Source organism: Antedon bifida, chromosome 3 (assembly GCF_963402885.1).
Source record: "Antedon bifida chromosome 3, ecAntBifi1.1, whole genome shotgun sequence".
Classification (NCBI taxonomy): Eukaryota; Metazoa; Echinodermata; class Crinoidea; order Comatulida; family Antedonidae; genus Antedon; species Antedon bifida.
This window is the reverse complement of record NC_136228.1, coordinates 27,672,583-27,696,757: the sequence shown is the minus strand read 5'-3', so window position 1 is coordinate 27,696,757 and position 24,175 is coordinate 27,672,583. Positions and strand designations below refer to the sequence as shown.

At 32.3% G+C, this 24,175-nt stretch overlaps 1 protein-coding gene across 1 annotated transcript in view; it reads left to right on the top strand.

Moving 5' to 3' along the window:
- LOC144838640 (uncharacterized) overlaps nucleotides 1-20,940 on the top strand; it is a 36,268-nt gene extending 15,328 nt beyond the window's left edge. Inside the window, exons 11-37 of the mRNA XM_078694069.1 lie at nucleotides 1,070-1,189; nucleotides 2,001-2,093; nucleotides 2,449-2,658; nucleotides 3,150-3,320; nucleotides 3,908-3,949; nucleotides 4,701-4,775; nucleotides 5,051-5,188; nucleotides 5,325-5,408; nucleotides 5,889-6,086; nucleotides 6,659-6,850; nucleotides 7,186-7,423; nucleotides 7,954-8,053; nucleotides 8,311-8,371; nucleotides 8,561-8,668; nucleotides 8,821-8,895; nucleotides 9,180-9,450; nucleotides 9,941-12,220; nucleotides 12,378-12,555; nucleotides 12,923-13,734; nucleotides 14,372-14,510; nucleotides 14,917-15,023; nucleotides 15,319-15,618; nucleotides 16,773-16,985; nucleotides 17,290-17,438; nucleotides 18,119-18,359; nucleotides 18,542-18,588; nucleotides 19,298-20,940. Coding sequence (XP_078550195.1) covers nucleotides 1,070-1,189; nucleotides 2,001-2,093; nucleotides 2,449-2,658; nucleotides 3,150-3,320; nucleotides 3,908-3,949; nucleotides 4,701-4,775; nucleotides 5,051-5,188; nucleotides 5,325-5,408; nucleotides 5,889-6,086; nucleotides 6,659-6,850; nucleotides 7,186-7,423; nucleotides 7,954-8,053; nucleotides 8,311-8,371; nucleotides 8,561-8,668; nucleotides 8,821-8,895; nucleotides 9,180-9,450; nucleotides 9,941-12,220; nucleotides 12,378-12,555; nucleotides 12,923-13,734; nucleotides 14,372-14,510; nucleotides 14,917-15,023; nucleotides 15,319-15,618; nucleotides 16,773-16,985; nucleotides 17,290-17,438; nucleotides 18,119-18,359; nucleotides 18,542-18,588; nucleotides 19,298-19,321 — 6,666 coding nt within the window. The 3' untranslated portion in view covers nucleotides 19,322-20,940. The remainder of the gene's footprint in view (nucleotides 1-1,069; nucleotides 1,190-2,000; nucleotides 2,094-2,448; nucleotides 2,659-3,149; nucleotides 3,321-3,907; nucleotides 3,950-4,700; nucleotides 4,776-5,050; nucleotides 5,189-5,324; nucleotides 5,409-5,888; nucleotides 6,087-6,658; nucleotides 6,851-7,185; nucleotides 7,424-7,953; nucleotides 8,054-8,310; nucleotides 8,372-8,560; nucleotides 8,669-8,820; nucleotides 8,896-9,179; nucleotides 9,451-9,940; nucleotides 12,221-12,377; nucleotides 12,556-12,922; nucleotides 13,735-14,371; nucleotides 14,511-14,916; nucleotides 15,024-15,318; nucleotides 15,619-16,772; nucleotides 16,986-17,289; nucleotides 17,439-18,118; nucleotides 18,360-18,541; nucleotides 18,589-19,297) is intronic.
- The last annotated feature ends 3,235 nt before the right edge of the window (nucleotides 20,941-24,175 follow it).

Here is a 24,175-nt window from a genome sequence, read left to right as displayed (position 1 = left end):
AAACCATATAAAACTTAGGCATTAACATCCCAGTGTGTGTTATGCTTCTAGGTGATGGGAAAGATATTAAGACTATTAATGGCTATTAAATTTTGGAAAGGCTATTGACATACTAGTTAAGCTGTGTGAAATACATAAAATAAACATAGCCCAACTGCCTTTACCCAGCACAATGCTTTTAATTTTGGTCACCTTTAAATTTTATTTGCCAATAATATTTGTTATTCTTGCAAAAGACCTGATTAAAAGAACTAAGGGTTTGTGAAAAGAAATGGCTTAATGATATACATACATAATAAACTAATTGATTTATTATGAATGTGTTATGATTTGAATTATACTCATAACTCATTCATAGCCACAAGTTGATTTCAACACAGATAACCAGTGAGCACATGACTTGCCACTTACAGGATGTGAAATAAACTCATGCTCTCTAAACTAAGTCTGGTGTTGAACATGGGAAACATCATATGGTTGTATTTCACTTAACGTCCACAATAATAACTATTATTTATTGACACAAATTCACAATCTATTCACAACCTATATGATAGGCACCAAAAATAAAAGGCTGCTTATCAGGTTGGATATAAATTTAACATACAGACCAGAAAACTGAAGACATAGACAAATTTATATAAAATATAGATATAATAAAATAAAAATGGTCAGCCAAATCCAGTCTGCAATCCTGGTGAGTCACTCAATAAATGGGATTTTGTGGGGTGGTGTAATTCCCCTTTATTCTTTAATTCTGAGTTCTTGATGACGCTTAAATACCTTAAATATGTAAGGAATTCACTTAGAAGAGAATCCTTTTTTATTTAGTTGTAAAGCTCTGTCTACACTATCAAACAACAATTTTATGTGCCCATATAGACATGATGATGTCATATCACTACCATATTTGGGCACATCACACTTTTTTTGTCAAACTGGTTTGATAGTGTAGACAGAGCTTTAGTTTACTTACCCTAATGTGTGAATAGTGATTACACTCAGTGATATTACATGTTTCACATAAAAAATTTTTAAAAAAAGTTTATGTTTGATTCAAAATTGACAGGAGGCTAATGGTAAACTACGAGAGAATGAAAGGGAGTTACAAAAGCAGGAGAGCAATGCTAACAAACGAGATCGTGCCATCCAAGGCTTGACTGCAGCTGTTAAGGGCAAGGATGAAGAGGTACAAACAGGTTATAATAGAATACAATACCCAACCATTATCATCATTAACACTGTCATTATCATCAGTGTGTATGTCATAATTATCATTCGTAATTATGTCATAATTATCATCCATAATTATGTCATAATTATCATCAGTAATTATGTTATAATTATCATTATTAATTATAATTATATATTATAAATATCCCAACATCATGATGACGGTGGTTGGTATCACCAAATTATTTTTTAAATCTAATTAGTGAGTGTTGTTTAATTGTTTATTCTTTTCCTATAATTATAGAAATCATAATTCATCATTATCAGTATTCAATTCACAATTGTCACGTTATTACAATTCTGCCATCATCATTTTTTTCATCATAAAGATTGCATCATCATTGCTAATGTCATTTCTTTTTGTATTTGGGGACCCCAATAAAAATAAGTTTTTTATCAAACTTTCTTGGGTTATCCTCAGTTCAGTTAATATTGTTTTCTTATTTAAAAAAAATGTTTGTCTGTAAAATGTAATGAACTGAAATGAAATTAATGTCACGTTGTAGGTCAAACATTACCACCCGCAGTCCATAATTATCATCACTATCAACATTATCAGTATTTCATTGTCTTTAAATTTTGTCATTTCTTCTATATTAAATATTTGTCATGTCAATACATGGTTGAATCCCTTTTCCTGTTAATATCCTGCTGCATGTAAACTATTGTATCATTTTAGAAAATTAACCTCCTCTGTCTCCTTTTCTTGATTAAAAAAGCTTGTATTACTTCTATAACATAAATATTATTGAAATTAACTTTTATAGATAAAACATCTGTGTGATCAAATTGAGGACCAAGAGGATGCCTTAGCAAAAGCAAGAGAAAAATTACACCAAGCAGAAAGATCAAGACATGAGGTAGGTATGATGGGATAGAGGATCAAGTTACGCACTGTAGTGATATTCCCAAATGTTGTAGTGATATGACATCATCATGTCCAGTTGGCCAATGGGTTGTCAAAGGCCTCTGTCTGAAAAAAGGTTAAAACCTTACAAACTGTACTGGTGGCTACAGCCCTGATTTGTATTCTAGTAGGACTCAAACCCATCACCTCCAGATCACTAGCCTGGCGTTCATACCTGTTGACCACTGAGCTTTCACTGAAAGCTAGGGTTTAATTCAAGCCAAAAGTAAATGAGGGTACTGCACCAACAATAATGTGATGTACTGGTGATAGAATCTATCATTATTTAATTTGATTACATACATCAGAGTATGGATGGCCAACGAAGTACCATAGATGATTTAGAAACCAATATGGCTGAAATGCGTGGCAAACTACGAGCAAAAGATCTTGAGAACGAGCGTCTTCAGAAAGCTTTGAGCAGACGACAGGATGAAATTGCTCGTCTACGAGAAGAACAAGGAAGTGGAGATTCACAGATGGATAATCTGTTGGCTAGTAAAGACAAAACAATTCAGGTATGTATAAATAATTTTCTTTGCTGCATAAAATCATACTTTAATGCATGTTTCCCAACTCTGACATAATGAAGTAATTTCTGTCAGCACGCATTCATTGTGTGCAATTTAAATGGTACATACGCTAGATCCTGTGCGTAGATATGTGCATATCATTCAGAAACCATGCATTAAGTATGCACAGTGCACAATATGATAAATAACTATCATCTAGCCACCAAACAACACTCATTTGTCTTTGCATGACGACAAGAGCTGAGATGGACCAGACGTAAACCCAACTTTTCTGAATTATTCTGTAAAGTGAACACTGGATATTTAGTCTAATGGTCAAGGAGAGCTTTGTACCTGTGGAGATTTTATGGCCTTTTTTGCGGTGCCCATGCCTTAATTACAATCGATAAATTCTGCCAATATAAGTTGTGCTAAATAACCTAGGTAATTCAACAATTACATTTTTGTTAACCAGTTATGTTTTGTTAATGTTTTAGGATTTGAAAGACCAACTTCAAAATGCTAAAGATCAGGTATCTGGAAGAGTTGGATTAACAGAAGAGCATTACCAAGATCTATTGGAAGATGCCCAGCAGCAACTACAGAACAAAGAGCACACAAATCAAAGATTGACTGATGCTCTCCAGAAGAAAGATCAGGTCATTAAGGTCAGTCTAACAACTTTAATGTTGTTGCAAATTTAGTTTTCTTTTTTTTTAAACATGTTTATAATTCTATTTTTAATGTTATCACGCTCATAACAACTATAATAAATGCTTTATTAATAATGGATTATTGTTATTCATTTATTGTTTATCATTTTTGTTTTTAAATAAACTATTATGAGGATTAACATATTTATATTTTCGATTTTAGTATTACCTCAAATCTTACTAATTCCAGTATAGTAAAACATATAGAAGAGCAATGACATGGTTAATGTTACATGCCTGACTAAATTAGAATTGACATTTCTGTGACAAATCATTTTATTTTAAGCATGATCCTGGAATTTGCGACACTAATGCGACTACAGACACTACGCATGTTAAATGAATTTGTGTTTAGCTTTTAATTCTTCTAAATTTAGATACTGTATACAAAGGAGTATAGTATAGGCTCACTGAAATGGTATTTTAGACTTTGATTTTATTTATTGTTTGTTTAAAGTAATTGTATTCATTTTTCATGTAGTGGATTGTGTGTAGCCAGCTTTTGACTAATATGCGTTGTTACAATGTGTTTCTGTTTTTAGGAGTACGTGGACTTTGCCAAGTCTGCAAAATCATCTCCTCCAGTAAGTGTCTTTCAAAAACAATTATATCTAGAGGATTGTATAGAGTCTGAGAACAACAAACATTTGTTTTCCTTGTTTTCTAATAAAGATTTATTTTTGTTTAAATTGATTTTATTTTTATAATTTGATTTATATTGCACAGCTTTTAAAACTCTTTAAAGTAACTTTGATTTTCACATATTTTTAATTTATGTATTTGTTCAGAAAGATGCCAATAACATCGCATAACATGATCGCTCATAGATAGCATGAGTGAGGCATGAACTAGAAGTAGCAATGTAGTACTATTGTTTTTTTGCACAGAAGTAGCATGCTATACTGGATAGAAGTATTTTTAATAATGCTCATGTGAGATTATTTGACAGAACAAGTGTTCTTGGAAAAGGACTTAAAACTGGAGGTCCAGTGTACACATCTGGCTCATGTGCACATTTAAGGAACCATGTGTTCATCATTAGGAAAAGCAGGTCCATGCAGGACTATTGACCAGAATTTACCTTGCTCAGATTCTAAAAAGTGTATTATCGTTGAGTAGGGTCATGGAATTCTGGTGGCAATAAAACTGAGTTTTGGAAACGACTTTTAACAGACAAGAGTGCTGTCACTATATTTAGAAAATCTGGAGAATTTATTTGACAATTCTTTCCTGTACAGTATTTTCAATGTTTTGTTTGTTAACAAGTTTGTTTTATGCTTCCACTTAAGATACAGTAATTACTATAATATTCCAAATTGATATTTTATTGTATAGGATGGAAAAGAAAGCAAAGATAAAACAGTAGACAAGTTGAAGGCAATTTTACAACAAAGGGACAAAGAATTAGAGGTAAATAAAATTTCCTAATATTAGAGTGTACTATTTATAGTATAATCGTGCATCTCTCAAGCTCTGTCCACACTATCAAACTTTATTTGACAAAGAAATGTGATGTGCCCATATGGACATTATGATGTCATATTACTACCATATTTGGGCACATGCATCACACTTCCATATTTGGGCACATCACACTTTTCATGTCAAATTAGCTTTACAATAGAATATAAAAGTTTGTGCATAAAGATGTGTTTAATTAATACTGTATTACTATTCTCTTACAGGATGCATTAGAAGATAAATTTATAGCAGTACAAGCAAAGGAAGATGAGATTCGTCAAATACGGCAAGCATTGAGAGAACGAGTTAAGGAGTTGGAACGGTTAAACAATGACCTACTACATAGCAATGACAGAATTAATGTAAGTTGTACACAAATAATTCTACAGCATGACAATTATTACTGTTATTTATAACTTTTTATTTATTTTTATTCAATTTTTTTTTATGTTCAATATAGAGACTGAAAATGCATTTTATATTTTGTATTTTTTTCAGGAACTTGAAAGTGAGGTAAAAGAGAAAGAGGCTAAAACCAGACAACTGGCAAACTCACTAAAGGCAAAGAATGATGCTATGAATGTAAGTTTGTAATATAAACATGTTAATAATAAGAGTATATTAGATTTATCTGGTATTTCTTAATGCTGCGTTCATTAAAAGTGCATTCATGTCGAAAACCGGGAAAAAAACCACCCACGGAAAAACCACACTGGGTGAAACCTGTTGCTATGATTGCATAGACATATGTATCTAGTAAGCCTCATGTTGAAAAGCAAAATTTGAAATCTGAAAACTGAAAATAGTGCAAATCAGGACGTTAAAAAAAACACACTGATAAAATATTACTTTAGGTCTAAAGAAATTGCAATAAATATGTCCGCTCGTTCCTTATCCGCCGTTTTCCCACACTACTAATGCAAGGTTAGAAAGAAATTCTACTGAATGTGTTTTACAAATTAACCGGGAAACGCCAACTTCACAACTTTCTAATGAATGCAGCATCTACCACAAATTAGAGGCTGGCTTTAAAAAATGTTTGATAATTGTGTTTTATTTTAGAATGCTGACGAAGGTCACCAACGTGCAATTGCTGAAAAAGACAGTATTTTGCGCAAATTACAACATGCCCTTGCTGATAAAGATAGGCTATCAGAAGAAATGAAGAGTTTAGGAAATGGGTCGCCAAGGGAAGATGACACTAATGCCATCATAAAACAACTGAGTCAGAGACTAAAAAACAAAGATAAACTGATAGAGGTAAGGTTTGTTATTATTGTAATTTAAATATTTTTGAGGATATAAACCAGACTACTTCTTTAAGATCTTTTGTAACAACATGATCAGTGGTCATAGCCTGAAGCTTTATTGTACCAAACTCAGAGCAAATTTTAAGTGCAGAATAACCTAAATAAGAATAATTATTGGATTGCCCTGTCTGAGCAAGTTATAAATCCCCCTCAGTTAGTACATTTAAGTCAAGAAAACTTTGTAATACTGATAAATAGGCAACAGCATGAACTTATTCCATCAAATGTTAAATGTTAGTGGAATGATTTTTGTGTTAAAAGTTGAATTGGTGAGCAGAGTTAGTTATGAAAATAACTTAGCTCGACGCCTCTGATGTTAGACCACTGACTTGATATGATGGTATCATCAAATTAATTGTATACCAAGTCTTTTGGTATGGTAGAACAGCTCATACAATTAAAACATCAGCGATCAAATTGATGCAGTTTGTTTCCACAAGCCAGGAATAGATATTACTGCAAAACATTATTGTAATCAACTTTATAGCCGCATCATACTTACAATAAGACGTTCTCTTGTAGGAAATGGTGGCAGAGAGGGCAGAAGCTGCTGAAGCAAACGACAAAGCAACACGGGACCTGTTAGGCAGTCTGCAAGACAAAGACAGACAGATCAAAGCACTACATGATCGCCATAATAAACTGATTGCAGATAAGAATGAAATCATCAAAGCATTACAAAGGGAGATTGCTAACAAAGATATGGATATTCAGGTACAATTGGATTTATTTTAACTTTAATTTTACATTCCCACCCTTGGTGTATAAGCATACAAGATGGTCACTGTAGTATTATTATTTATTCATTTCTCTTTATTTCGAAATTCATATCCATAGAATAAACATAATAAACCAAAGTTACTAAAAAATCTAACAACATTTTGGTTGACTAAAAAACAAAATCTCATTTCATTTTTCTGTTTCGATTCAGCTAGAAAATTGTTGTTAAAAGAACGCACTAGTGGTTTTAATCTTAACTTAATTCTTTGAATAAAGCTATAAACTGAAACGAAACTTAAACATCAATATATGATTTCTTTATCGCATAGTCTGTGGAAGATACTTTGGCGCGATCTCAACAAGATCAAAGTATTTTACTGGGTAAGATGCGTGCTGCTATGGCAGAGAAAGATAAAACTATTGAAAGGCTGGTGGAAAGTGGACAAGAGAAAGACAAACTCTTCCAAGATATGCAACACTCTACACCACCTCCATCAGCTAGTCCAGACCTGAATGCGATGAAGAATGAGATTGGTCGATTGAGACGTGAGATCAAAGCAAGAGATGGTAATGTATTGTCCAATAAAGACGTACCCTTCTGTCTGAGAGAGCATAATTATAATCATAATTATAATGTCAATAACACTTTGACTACCAAATATGGATATATCTGTTCTGGAAGTGAGTGAGTGAGTGGCCGAGCGGTTAAGACAGTGGAACCGTAATTACGTAGCCATAACATCGGCAGGTGTTCGAGGCTCACTCACTCCATGGTTCTGGTGGTAGAACTTCTTCTTTGATAAGGACTATTAACCGTAGGTCCAGTTTACACATCTAGCTCATGTGCACTTTAAAGAACCTAGTACATCTTTCGAGACGAGTAGGGGGTTACCCTGGTGTATTAGTACATCACAGCCACTGATCATAACTGGACCCTTTGGGAGACCAGACTGAAGAGGTCGCCCAGTGTAAATAAAATATTTCAATTTCAATTTGTTACACATCTTGCATGGAAATTATCATCTTCCAGTCCATTGAATAAAACTGAGGTAGTATAGACAGCCTATTTTATAATGCTATTTATTGTTTATTTATAGCTGTTTTAAATGAGATGAGAGCTAACTGTGTCAGTAAAGATCACTTGAAGGCACTAGAGAATGACCTGGAAACCAAGAATGACCTGCTAGAGAAAGCAAGGTAAACAATATCAGTCAGATGTTTTGCTAACTCAGATTTAGTCAGTGTGAATACACTTTAATTTGTTTTGTTTAGTTTAGCCCAGTGTGTTAACTGATTTTCAGAGACCCTCTTTACTAAAATTAAAATACATACATCATCACAACATACAATATATAAACATTAATGGATTGTTACCCATGGTTTATAAGCCAACTTTCGACTTAATAGGCCATTCAATCTATGTGGTATTTTATGGATAATTAATTTTCATTCAGGGAAACAATAAATGCTCTTCAACAGAATCAGAGAGATCATAAGCAGGCTAAATTAGAATTGGTAAGTAAATTAGTTATCCATATATGTTGATCATGATTTATTTATACCCTATTATTAAAATTAAATGAATGAAGATACAAGATAGCAAAACTTTATAGATGTGTGTCCACTTAACATGTAAATATTTTTTTCTTCAATTTGTCAAAATTTAATTGATTTCATTCAATCCATTATTTTGCTTTATTTTAGGCCAAGCTGCATCGTAAAGTTATTGAACTTGAAAGTGAGCTTGAAGCTAAACAAGATCATATTGATGCTTTGGTGCATGCTGGGAAGGTTAAAGACAATATTATTAAGGTACAATGAAATATTTGACTGATTCAGCAAATTTGTAGCCCTAATAAGTAACATTGTTTGTCAGGCTTTGCACCAGGTGTGAACATATATTAATGGCTTTAGAGTGATTAAAACAAACCTTGTTTGCCATAATGCTTGCTTTCTTTTTATAGGAGCTACGCCTTCAACAACCAAAGCATACAATGTCATCACATGACACTATTGATGGACAGGCACCAAATGATCAGGTAAGAAACACAGAGGTCAGTCAGTGATTCCCAAATCTGGTGGTTCTCCCCAAATATAAATTACTACTCCTTTATTAGCGAAAACCCTATTTTTTAAATGAACTACTCATGGTTCCATTTTTAATCATTTATCATTCGATAACAGCCAATAGAGGTTTCCTTATTGATAAATTCTGCAATATCTAAGCTGACTGCCATTAACAATTTAGTAAGATAAGTTAATTGATTAAACATTTGACTGAATTAAGATATAAGTTAATTGTTATGCATATTTTTTAATATAGCTGTACCAAGCGTTAGCAGCTCAAGTGCGAGAGATGGAGAACTTAAACAAGGCACTTAAAGCAGAAAGACAATTGTATGTGAATATAACACACAACGGTGACTCAAAGAATACAACGCACAATGATGCATTTGAGATTGAACTTGCTGCTGTTCAGTCACTTAGAAAACAGCTGGAACAAGCACTCAAGCGGAACAATAGAATGAGGGAGAACTTGGAAAGACAAGTTAGCTCACAAACTTTAAGTGATTTGGATAGTGAACATACTACTAGTGAGTTCAATAAGTGTCAATTTAATATTTAAAGGATTGTACTAATTGTGGCAATAAAGACTAAGAAAGTTCATTGAAATTGAAATCTACTCTGCTAATCTGTGTTATTACTTCTTCCATGATTACCTGACAGATTGTCTTGAGTATACCTTCAGTAGATATATATTACCCGGTGTACTAGTATACACACAGCCACTGTCACACATAGCCACTGGCATAACTCATAAAGAGGGCCCCTTGATTGTCAGCATACGCTGTTTAGGGTCACCCTCTATAAATAAGGTGAAATAAATAAATAAATAGAAATAAATAAATGCTCTTCTGATATCTATAAACTTGCAATGAAAACCATCATCATACAATTCTCTTTTTCAGTTGACAATTTTGTTAGAATCTTACCAAAAAGCAAAATATTAAAATCTCTTTATAATATGGTAAATCAATATGAATATTTCTTTAAAAAACTATTTTTTTGATATTTGAAATCTAGGCAATGAAAATGAGCTGCAGGCATTGCGAGACAGATTGGAAGAAAGCCAGCGATGGAATGCTGACCTTCAGTCACGTGTTAAAGACCTGCAACAAAGAGGTGGCGGCGTTGGTAGTGATGCTGATTCTGATGTCATCAGATTAAATACTGCACAATCTCAAGCATCTTCAAGACCACCACCAGTGGAGGAGATCATTAGCGTTCGTAATGTTGATGTCATGTCACCTAAAGAACTGAAAGAGGAAGTTATGAAACTTCAGTTGCAACTTCTTGAAGCAAACAGAAGAAGTTTGGATGATGATCTTAGGAGTATTCCAGGACAAGAAGAGACACTTACTGGTGGAGCTAAACAAGCAAAGAAAGAAATCAAAAAACTGAAAGATAAGAACAAAGAATTGGAGCAAGAAATTAAAATCTTAGAACAACGACTTGCTTCTAGTCCAGGTAGAGGAGATGGTCTTGATGAGACTGACAGCCATGTTGTTCCAGTTCTGAAGCAGCAACTTGATCAGGCTAAGTCTCTTTTACAAGACAAAGATACATTACTACAAGAAAAGGAACAACAGAATCAGGCTTTACGGCATCACTTAGGAATTGGACCGGAGTCTCCTATACAGCCTGGAAGAAATGTCATGACAACTCTTCAAAGAGAAAATGCGCAGCTGACATCACAACTTCACAAGGCTCAACACCAGAAGAAAGAACTCCAGGATGAACTAGATGGATTGGAATCCCAATTAAGAGAAGCGGAAAAAATGAGCAGTGCAATGCAAAAACAATTAAAAAGTGCTTCAGCTAATACAGACTCAGCAAACCTTGTTCCAATATTAAAGCAAAAACTAGTACAAGCCAAAGAAATCATTCAGGAACGAGAAGCCCAAAATAAAGCTCTTCAACAAGCTTTAAAGAAAAGGTCTCCAGATAAGAACCAATTAGGACAACTGCAGGCAGAGAATGAGCAATTGAAGTCACAGCTTATTGGTTACAATAAGGAACTACAAAATATGAAATCTCAATTCCAAACTTTAGAAAAAGAATTGGAAGAAGTGCAAAACTCAAGACCACCACCTAGTGCTCACATTGAAATTGAACGGTTACAAAAGCAATTGAGAAATGCTGAAAACCTAAATGAACTTTTAAAGAGACATATTGACCTTAACAGTTCTAGCGAAGGAGAGCAACCAAGCTTTAATCCAGAGCTAATTGTTGATATGGCAAAAGAGATTGAACGACTGAAAGACACCTTAGATGAAACTCAGAAGGAATTATCAACAGATTCACCATTAAAGACTAGGGTTGGGACAAGAGTCAAGGCTTTGGATGACACTGCTTATGGTACTCTGACAAAACAGCTGGAGCAAGCTCATTGTGATCTTAATGACTTAAAAAAACGGTACAAACAACTGAACTCAAAATTACAAGCCACAGAAGGTACAGTAAGGCAGCAGTCTGATCGTATTCGACGCTACCGCCAAGAAATGCAGGATGCTGGTATTCAGGTGCCAAGAACACCAAAGAGGTATCACAGTGATTCAAACTTACTGAGAGCACACTTTGATAATATTTCTCGCAAATTATCGGGTGCTAGTTTGCTGTCTCCAGATGATCGGTCTGGTTCTACCAGCCCATCGCCTTCTGAAAGAAGTCACATGGTAGACATTTCTTTAAGTGAGTTTGGCCAGACTAATGATGTTAGTGAACTTAAAAGTCAGGTAGACACTCTTAAGCTCCATCTACAGCGTAGTCGTAGAGCTCTAAGAAGTCTGCAAAGCCGTTTACGCAATCGTAGCAATACATCTAGTCCAGCCCGAGTTGCAAGCCCAAGCAGGACAGATAGCTCCAGCCTTGATGGCGGTGGAGCATGGTTTGAACTTGTTGCCAATCAACAAGCATTTGAAAAACTTCAGCAAGAGGTTGAAAATCTAAGAGATCAAGTTGAAGAAGCAAATAATGTGAACATGACATTACAAGAACATAATAATGATCTTGTTGAGAAGGTTAATTCCAATATTCCTGTTCCTCCTGGTTTATTGGCCCACAATGAACAACTGATCAAGGAAAATGAGGCAGAAATAGCGCTTCTGAAGCAGCAACTAGAAGATTCCCAACAACTATGTAGCACTTTGCGTGCATTGATTGATGAGGCTCTGTCTGCCATGGAGGAGATTTCACAAAAGAGAGAAGAGGAGAAGGATAACTCACCCAGTGAAATGGAGAAGGCTAGACAGAAGGTAAAAAAGAGCAAAATTATGGCTGAAGACTTGGGAAAAGTTTTAGAAGGTAAAATTATATATATATATGCTATTTTGAATATAAAGGAACATATTCTAAATTTTAAAATTTCCTTCTCAATTTTAGAAATCACTAACTAACATTATATTCTGTGTGTTATAAAACATGAAATGTAAATTGTACCTTTGTCTACCTTTTGATGCAGAACATATGAGCAGAAAATCTGATCAAAGCAGAGGAGACATTTTGGAAAACAGACGTAAGGCTGAAATACAACAATTGAAAAAGGAAATAAAACAGAGGAAGGAACTAAATCAGAAATTAAGAGATTTGTTGGGGGAGAACAAGAAATCAGCTGATGAGACACGAAAAGAGCTTGAAAGGTAAATACAGTGTGAGGGTAGCCATTTTTACAGCATATTGCTCAAACTACCAACATTTCAAACCACTACTTCAGTCTTTTATTCAAACTCAAATTTCCTTTCATATAAATAGATTTTTTCTATTGAACTGAGGAAGCTTTAGTGCTACCGAAAGCTCCATTGAGATCCAGCCACTGATACCAACAGCATTGTCATTTCTTTTCAGTAACTAAGAGATTATTTCTCTGTGTCTTACTAATATTTACTGCTGCAGGCATAATATTCATTATTATTGTTGAACTCTGGTTTCATTATTGAACACCCCTGTTTTAATCTATATAATCTTTTTAGATTAAATGTTGAGACAAATAATATTTTTATTTTTTAGACTAGCAAAGGAAGTTCACGAAAAGAATGAGACGATTACAAAATTACGTCGCCAAGTAAGGCATCTTCAGGCCATGGGAAGCTTTAGCTCCACCAACAGTAGACCTATATCTGAAACCGAGGACACTTCATCCATGCAATTCCAGACAACAGCAAATACAGAATCTATGCAACCTGGAGATGATGGCGACGCCACTGATACAGAGCTTGATCTTCCATTTGACATCAGTCATCAGGAGGGAGTTGGCAGAAGTCACCAGCACTTTGTTGGAAGCTGTTTACAGCATTTGGTGGGCAGTGCACATGCTTCAAGTGATGGGGGAGAAAGTCAAGACACTGTTAAAGATCAATTTGAGCAATTTAGTGACTCAATAGACATTCAGGGAGGTCATCTACCAAAGATGTCTGCTTCATCCAGATTGAAAAGAGGAACAACCATTGGTAGAACGAATGAGGATGATAGTTCAGAAGCAGCAGTTCAAACACGTGTCACTTGGGCACACAAGGATGCAACAACTGCATCTACACAAACCTCACAAATGATGACCTCACAACCAGATATGTCACGATTACAAGCAAGGCTACATCAGAGTGAAAAACAAGTTGAAACTTTAAAGTCTGAACTGGATCTTTATAAGCACTTGCTTGCAGATTCACCGAAAATCTCTGGAATGAGTGACAGTGCAATCCTTAAGCAACACCTTGAAGAGATAAGAGCCTTACGTAAACGACTGGAGGAGTCGATTACCGTCAATGATAGGTTACGGGAACAATTGGAGGCCAAACTAGCAGAGTTAAGCAACGGTGGAGGAGGTATGTATAGTATTCTTGATGAGTTTAGATTAGAATTAGTAATTTTAAAGTAGATGCTAGTGTACAAATAATGAATGTTTATAAGTGCAATGTGAAAATTATTCCATGAGGTGGAAGGTTATATTTTCATCTTTCACAGAATGAAATTATTTGCCCCATTGCACGAATATGAAATATTCATTATTTTTATTATAACACACCTAATTTGAACGAGAGACTAGATTGAAAAGGCAGCTATTCAATTGAACGCGGAGTAGAACAATTATAGACACTCCTTTGAAAGACAAATAATCTATGCTGCAACAGGTGTATGCCAACTGTATCAAATGTTATTTGTTTGATGATGATATTCAGCTTTGATGCTCACTTTGAGACAAAATGCAAGGACGTAAAGCGCAACGAGTGATTTGACCAATCACAGTTTGACAGTTATGCAATGTTTACTATAATTAGTTATATCAATGTTGTCATTGGTCAACTTGCTTGCAATGCATCTACGTCCTCGCGTTGCATCTAGTGGGAAACAAGTTTTAGGCAAGAACTGCAACTACAAGACACATCATATACAATGGTCTACACAAACAAAGTCTCAAAATGAGCAAACAAAGCGGTAATGATTGGTTGTTTTTATTTTTAGATACTGATATATTTATATATCAGAGTCATGTAGAATTAACGGAAGAGAATAAGTTACTTAAAGAACGTTTACATGAAAAAGATTCTGCTTTCCATGATATTGTTGAAGAACTGAAGAAAAACAAACGACAATTACAAAAGTAAGATCATTTTTTAGCCATGTAATAAAACTTTTTATATCCAATAAAATGTTAATGTTTCCTTTAAAAGGCTGGGTTTATGTAATATTGGATAAATTTGAACACAAATTAGGTATAGTTTATACATTTAAAGAAAAATGACAAATTAACGACAAATACTGTGTAAAAACACTTGTTCTTAAAATATGACTAATATGTTCTACGGTAAGCTCAAAACTGGAGTTCCAAAGATTTCAAAGTCTGTACTTCTATTTTAACTCCATTCTGAAACCCTGCAGACATTCTAAAAAACCAGGCATTTAGCTCACATCAAGCGGAAGGGCTCACTACCCAAAACTATGATTTTACTGCTACTGCTACTTGCTATTTTATTAGTAGTGCAATAATATTCTGTTCTATTTATTAGGTTAAAATCACAAAATAAACATCTGACGGAACAGCTACAAGAGAATATCGACCTTGTTGGCTCACTTAAATTTGAACTTAACATTCTTGAACAACTGCATCAGAAAGGTAAGTATCAATTCTTGGAAAGGGTTATGACCCAACAATTACACACTTGGTATAGGCTTGGGGTTGGGTAAACAAAAATTGTATTTTAAATGTTGGTAGTTTTGATGTATATGTTGTTAGATTCCCTCCATTTCCCCTCTAAAGTTTAATATGGGAGTTTTGTTTATACAATATATATATCAATTTTTGTTATTAATACTATTTTTTATGTTCTGTCCAAAAAAGATTTTTTCCATGTACGTTTAGTTATGGATCAAACAATAAAGTTGATTTGATTTGAACTTTAATTTTTCAGATGCAAAAAGCTCTTCTGCTAGTCCAGGCTACATCCACATAAAAGATGCTTCCGGTTTAGACCTCTCAGAACTACTGCATGAAATACGTCGTCTTCGTGTCCAATTAGAACGAAGCATCGAGACGAATAATGCTTTAAGACAAAAACTGGAGGAAGTGATGCGGGAAAAATGGTCACCAAGTAGCAAAACATCTGTTACCTCGGTAACCATCAACAGTAAGGATAAAAAGCAGAGTGATAAAATGCATATAGATGAATTGACCGGCAACAGGAGGCATGTAACAAGGCAGTTGTTTAATGGTAATAGATCTTAATAGTATTTTTTGAAAAATGTATAAACATCCATCAGAAATGTGTAAACAACTGTATTTATACATTGCTATACTTTCCCAATAGTAACAACTTGACATCCTGCAGGCACTGCAGTGTATATATTCTTGGAAGAAAAGATTATTTTTTTCTCCATGATGTAACCTAATAATATCAGCGGCACATAAACTGTCTAGCTCTTGTTATTGATAATAACGTTACTTGCATTCCATCCATAAGGAATTTTAACTGTAGTTTTTGCCATTATCTTGTACTTTGCCAATGGTTATAATAATACCACATTTATAGAATATGAATAAACATATTGAGTTCATACCTGGACTTACACTTTTCAACAATGCTTTTCCCTAAAGCCTGTTTTCCAGTCAACATTGAGTTGAGTTGTGTTGAGTTTAAAAATCGAAGTTGAAAATAAATACTAATAACGATGATCGAGTCGGACCACTGATATTGACACATTTTTACGCAATTGTTCATGGTTTTCTTGGTTCTAATGAGCGTCGCTGGGACATGCTCACGTGAAGTGTTGCAAACCGAAGGTCGGCTACACACAGCCGGGCCCGCATGAACATTGAAATTGTCCTGGATTCTTGATGCTGCAACCTAGCATAGAACATGTTTTCCTTGATATCTTAATCTATGCTTATACTAATATAGTAATATATTACAAAGTTCAGTATGACTTGCACACATTTTGAAGTATAAGAGCTTAAAAGGTGAAAAACATCACCGCGTTGTAAAATTAGGTTAATTAAAAGAACTATTATTGGTACGTATTTTGTTCACAAACTATGATAACGTAATTTGTAAACCATTTGATTGGTCAGTTTTAACGATCATAAAAACAGAGATTGCAAATTTTAATGATTTTTTTGGGTTTTTTTTATCCCAGGCTTAATGTTCATATCAATGCAGCCACCTTCGATGCTCTTCCTTCTGTCCAAGAGAGTAACTGCGTATGAACTAGAACAATGGGGTAACCCCCTACTCGTTTCAAAAGATGTACTGGCTTCTTTAAAGTGTACACCCAAGTATTTTATTCATGCATTCATGTACACTGGTCCTACAGTTTATAGTACTTATCCGAGAATATCTATATTTATATATTTTTACTTCAATTGAAGGTGAAAATGCTTCAGAAGGATCTCCCTCAAGGTCTACAGACCCACTGAGGAACTCAAATCCAGCATTGTACAGGTCAACAGACGATATCAGAGAAAAGATGTCAGGTTCATCAAGGAAAAAGGGTGCCAGTTTTACGAGTCCACAAAAATCTTTTGGTATGCATCCATTTGATGCTGATATTATGGTTGATCCAACATTGATTGGGTCAGAAGGTAAAGAAAACTAAATTTATTCTCGATGATGTATCCATTTTTTTTTTCATTTTTCTACTATGCAATATGGTACCTATAATGAATTGTTAGTGTTTTTCTAAAATTTTAAATCGGTATTAGCATGCAAAAATTCTTGTTATCAATGTAATATACAATTAAACTATGTTCGCACTTGATAGACTTTCTTGATCAACAATTCTTTTTTGGAAGACTGGTTGGGAGCAGAAATTCTACATTTGTTACAATCATTCGAGGAAGTGCAGTTACTAACATTAATTTTGAAAAAAATTTTTTTGGTTTTAAGCTACAGCTAGTAATCATGAAGGAAGCACGGACAAAATGTACGCTATTGGAACTTTGCCAACCTACGAGTCTTTGAGGGCGTTTCTGAATGAATCTCGCATATCGTTGAATGCTCTTGAGTTGCATTTGAAAGAAAAATTTACAAAAGAGGTACAGATCAGTTCATTCTCATAATTCTTTGTTGGTATATTTTATTTGATATTTTACTGATTTTAACTTGACATTTACTTTTTTATTTATTTGTTGTGGTATAAAAAGGCAGCATAAGCTGAAAGCATTGTATTTACATATATAAAATATATCAAACTATAAAAGTATAAAAAATATGGACAGAACACAAAAATCAAACATAAAAACACAATACAATATTATAGCAATAAAAACATACAAAAATGCCTTTAAAATTACAGACGGTAATATAGCTAAATAATTAATTATTTAACTAAGTATTTTAATGCTTATATAAAATTTGTTTTTTTTTAAAGATTAAGATAAATAAGATGCTTATATAAAATTTATTTAAAACCATACTTTTAACTATTATGCTTATACAGTATAACATTTATTATCTAACTATGATGCTTATTTAAAATTTGAACCAAAGTGGGTACAGGTGACATCCTGTATCTTTGAGTCTTAAATTGTGGAATTTCAAACAAATGATTAGATATTAAAGTTCTCAAAGTTTGTAATATGGGGAAGCAGATTCCTAAAATCATTTCAACAACCTTTTGCCAACTGCAAGTGTAAGCATATCTCTTCTTTCCTCAAGTGAGGAATTAGCAATAGTTGAAAGAACATTATCATAACTATGCTGTTATATTTTCTAGGGAGCGTTAGGAACTTCTCTGTCTGGATGGTCACATGGTACACAGACTCTTCGCAGACACTTAGAAGAGTGTGTTCATTATCTGTCTTTATTCTGGAGTGCAAGCCTACCACCTAAAGATGAGTTGAGCAGGCTGAGAAAGAAATTACTGTACCAAGACAAAGTGATGAAGTCAACGTTGAAGACATTAGAATCCACTAATCGAATGAAGGAAGGAATGGAATCAGCCATTTACAATCAATGTAATATTCAAATGATTTTTAATTTCAAACAATCATAATTATGTCATCATGCTTTTTATTTATTTATTTTAATAAAAAAATAAATAAATAAAACACTTCATCTATTTTAAATTTGTAAAATGAAACACCAATACCTAAATCTAAAGCATAAATAAATAAGTTTTTCTTGTTTGTATCCATAGTAACAAAAACGCATGATGTTCTGAAACAGGCTCGTGGTAACCTGCAGGTAAGTTCATTCATTAATTTTTAAAAGAAAATATAAAATTATACTTAGGTGTACTATAAGTAGTATTGTATTGATTTTTGAACAAGATCAGTCAACAAGGTCGCATGGCTAAAATTCTCAAAATGTTTACAGAAAGCTGAACATGCATTAAAGCATGTTAATTATCACCATTAGATATCACTTTTTCGTTAGGTAGGGCTAATTCCAAATGACAATGATGCGTATTGACCAATCAAATTGCAAGAATACAATCAGGTGTGTTTAAACCTATTAACCATTGAAATTTATAAATTTGATGTCATATTGAATCATGAAAACATTTCACCAACAATTTTCATACTCTAATGCCCAGGTTCTCAAAGATTTTGTGATTTAAGGCGTTTGAATCCCACCATGCTTTAGAATGACATTTTGTATACGTAAATCCCATTTTCTGTCTTCCCTATTCTTTTCTATTCAATTTAACATTTATTTATTTCATTACATTTTGAAAAACAATGTTTCAGGTTTGTGTTCAAAAAAGGTTGCCAGAATAATATTTTTCAGAAATGAAGTATGCCAATCTAATGTAAATTCATTACAAAAACACAGCAATATGATTCCAATTACTATTTATCATTATAGTTACATGAACTGATAATTATTAACTGTCTAAGATTGATTCATTGCAAGTTATTTATATTTACAATTTGTTATACTATTTTTTCAGGCTGACCACAATAGCATGGTATAAGAACAGAAATGATGTCTAATATAGTAGAAAAAAGAGTGAAATTGGAAACTAAGTATTCTGAAATTGACCAAAAGAAAGAGATTGACACCTTGAGCACCCACCAGAATAATAGTAATAGAATAGAAAAGATGTAAATGATTTTGTGCTTACAATTAGTTTAGGTTATGGTTTACCTATGTTTTATAACAATAATAATAATAATATAGATTTTAATGGTAAGTTTTAAAAGTGAATTAGTATCCACTGATGACAATGACAAATACGGTACATCAATGTTTTCATATCTGCATTGGAAGCCATTAACTTTAAATGAATATAAATTCGTTCTTGCCTTGATTTTGTGTGTGCATTCCAATGTAAACTACCCAATCCTACAATTAAACCCTGATAAATATGTGCATGTATAATTATTGTATAAATAAAAATATAGCTTCAGTACTAAATGTAATTTAATATAAAAATTGGCCAAAACAATTAAAAGGTTATATTCATCACAATAGTGATTTTTTTTAGTATGCAGCATCAATGCTATAGAATGAAACTCCCTAAGTTACTCATTTTCAAAATACAATTGAACGTGGAATCATAAAGCAATCTTTACTCTATGGTGAAATAGAGTTCCCTCTTGTTGTTTAGTTGTTACAAAATAGAATGCAATGAGTGGAACTTGATTGACAGCCTGGTTTTATTTTATAGCTTTTGTTACAGTGTACTAAAAATGTCTCCGTTTTAAAAAGGAATTTTAACAAACATGTTTTTGTATTTTTCAATTTATAGGGATGTGAGGTATTGCTAATTTAGTAATAAAGACTAGTTTCATATTCTGGTAAAATGGGTGCATTATAGACTAATAATTTTATAATAATTTACATAAAAAGCACTAAATATTGTATTTATATCTATGTTAAATGCTGGTAATCTGTAACTACCAGGATAATTTGACTAATAATGAATAATTTAATGAGAACAAAATGTAAATTCAATAGTATTTCTCAAATGTAGGGTTCTATGCTTCTATACCACCAAGGTTTCTGCAATTTTATAATTATAAACAATTTTAATTTAATAATTGTTTTGGTGACAGGATAATTTTAGTTTTCTATTCATTTTATGTCATTTTACTGTAGTTTTATTCGGTTATGGTTTCATTCACATTATTTCTTGTTATTGAGATTTTTGTTGTTTTAGTTGATGTAGTACCTTTATTTAGTAGTTTCTACTTTTTGCCGATTATCAACAACATTTTACAATCTTTGTAATGTATAACCAACTTTTTTAGTAATTGCTAATGGTATTTTTATGTTTAAAATATTGTATCGAATACATACACTTTTTGTTATTTACATATTTATTTACTTAATTTAATCAGATTGATGTATCGACCAATGAAAATGTCTTAGTAATATAATGTTGTGTTTGTTCTTGATGTTTAATAATTCTTATATGATGAGCTTAATTATAGGAATGGATTTTTAAATAATGCAGAGGTGTAGTTTTTTTAAAAATTTAAATAGGTTATTGTGATCAAATGTCCCTGCAGTGTACTATAATGAATCTGTATATTTTTGCAACTCTAGTGATTTTTTTGCAATAAAGTAAAAGAGATGCTTTGAAATCAATTTACATGTAGTCTGTATTATTTTAAGATTATTATTATTAAGGTTTGTCAAAATTTGTGAATGATTGATGACCTCTGAATAATATATTTTAACGCTTGACAAGCGAGTGCATCCACTAGTAATTGTAGTGATTTGAAGATAACCAAAAACAATTATAATTTACTATAAAACAAATTTATACTAATGGTATAAAACTGAAACAATTTGCATAAAAAACCCAGAATGGCTTAATGGAGTCAATTGCTATACCAAAAGATAATACAGGATTATAAGATTCACTGATTCCAAAAGTCCATCTACTACTGTATAATTAGCACAAAAAGTCAGAAACAAAATGAAAAATAAGTAAAAATTGACATGCAAAAATAATGAAAAATCTAAAATATAACTTATGATAGTGACAAATGTCTAAATCTAGTTGTATTAAGAGCAAACAAAAAATAATTTAATAATGATAATTTTATTTTGATTACATATTAAAGATATATTGTCCCCATAAAAATGTTTTATTCTATATTTTGTTGAATATGCCATTTTAATGTCAGATAATATTTATTCACTTTGACCAAAAACAAAATCGAAAAAAAAATGTATTTACCTAAAATGTAATTTCAAGCAAAAAAATACTTAAATTGTCAGTTAAAACTGCAAAATGGCCCATTCAAAGTCTGATTTTATTAATCTTCATTTTTCATGTTTCTAGGGGATAATACAAAAAAGAAAGACAGAAATCATACATTTATCTAGATCAACCAAATAAAATAAAGGAGATTCAAAGATATGTTACAAATACATCAAATGTACTTTCTTCTATTAAAAGACATGACAGTTATGTGAGAATGTTTGGGAGGATTTTAAATACCTGTAAAAATCGTACAGATAATCTTTTTACCTAAAATGCTGCGTCCATCATCTTAATATTGGCTTCTATCCGTCGTGTCATTTGAAAGGCATGTGAATAAAGAATTAATTATAAATAAATATTTTGGTTAAATTTTCACTAGTTTATATTATAATAGCAGGGAGTTGTTATTAGATAATAATAATAATAATAATAATAATAACGCCATAAACGTATTCATGAAAGAGAAAAGAAAGAACTCAGGAAAAACGTATTTCTACTCTGTGGAATTTTGGAAAGGTTTTCCGATGGTAAGCCTATTTCTGTTTTCGCTTTGACTAAATTGTAATAGATATTGATTGTGCTAATATGCAAATATATTTTGGTAGCATATTATAAAAAAATATAATTAATTTTACTATTATATGTATATTTTTAATTGAATAATTAATTCGAAGTTTGTTTTGTACAGGATCATGTACACGATTGTAGGCGGAGATCAATAACAAAATAAAAGTTCGAGTGGAAAACCCATGTGCCATACTTGTAATGCTCGAATTATTTTGGATTATATATTTTAAGTGGCATCTTCTCTTCGTACCGATTAGCTAAAGTGAACAATTCATTTGTAAATGTTTACGAAAATGTAGTTGACAATAACACTCAAAGTGGTATATGTAAGCTTTATGAGCTTGTCTTTCACTAGTCTCGTTAAGTCGACACTTCTTTAACTCTTGTACTCGAGTTAAAAATCTCATTGCAAATTAACTATCGAGTTAAACGAAAAATCCCCAAAAATAACACAGAAAAATAAAATAAAATTACCTGATGCGGTCTAATAACATATTATACAAAAATATAATTATACAAATATTAAATATTCAACAAAAAGCTGATCCAGGAATATGGAAAATTAACTGTAGTGTTCTTAAAGATGAAGAATACAACATAAAAATAAAAAGAATCTATAGGCCTATTTTACGTAAGGGAAACATTCAGTAAATCTCGCGTAATAAAAAAAAAATGAAATAATCTTACCCCAGACGTATTGTGGGAACTATTTAAAATAAAAATAAAAGAATTTTCAGCTAAATTCTGTGCAAGTAAAAAAAAAAGATGAATGGTAATAAGTTAAACCTAACTATGGACGTAAACACATTAACGAGCAAACCTAATAACGATCAAAATTATAAACAAAACAAATCTATCACTGTGATCAAGAGTTAAATGGTTTGAAAAGGAGGAAAGAAATAACAAATACTTTTTAGCATTAGATAAAAATAATGCAAAAAGAAAACACATTACTATGATCTTAAAAAGGAACAGAAAACATACTTCGGATGTTCACGAGATACTATAGAGGAACAAATTAAATTCTATGAACATCTGTATCCAAAGATAATAAAAACAGAAAATGAAATAAATAAATATTTACAAAATACTACAGTTAAAAAACTCTCGGAGAAAGATTAAATAAAATGTGAGGAATATTAACAGAAGGAGAACTAACAAACGCAATATCTAACATATGCTAGTATTATTGATGTACCGAAACATATATTTCCAATGGTAGAAAAGTTACTGTATAGATTCTTATGGGGAAATAAAGAGAAAATATTAAGAGGAAACACTTATAAATAGAATAGAAGAGGGAGGGGTTATTATGATTGATTTTTATGTATTTGTGAACTCGTTAAAGCTAAACTGGGTTAAGAGATTACTAAGCCCAGACCCAAGAAAGTGGACATGTATTCCAAAATATGACATGTACCCTATAGAAAGTACATTAGAGACGAGTAAGTTTAATTTTGAAGAGCATAAACAATTACAAATTATGCCTGAATTTTATTTAAATAATTATGATTAATGTGATTGTGAAAATAAATAATATTGAACTTTTAGATCCTCAAAATGTACAGGAAATTAAATCTCAAACCCTGTGGGAAAATAAACGTATACTGTCAGACGGAAAATCTTTATACTTCAAAGATTGGTTAAAGTCGGGACAATTGGTGACATTTTGGTCAATAACATAATTTTAAGTCTTAGAGGTTTGATTCCCACGTTATTAAAAAACATAATGGGATAATAGAATACTTCAAGCTAATGATATTCCTATTGAATGGAAGGAAGTATTGGCACAACCTAGAAAAAGAACAAGTTAATGTTGAAATTAAAAATGCATTATTTCAATCAAATGTTAAAACATGTTTTTATGATAAGTTTATAAATGAATTAACGAAAGTGCCAATCTCCCAAGTAAAATGGGAAACAGAGTTTTTAAATAAGACTATGGTATGGGACAAAATATGGAATAATAAAGTAAAAGATATGAAGCATAATATGGTAAAAGTTGCGCAATTCAATTTTACATTTAACGTTTACATCGCATAC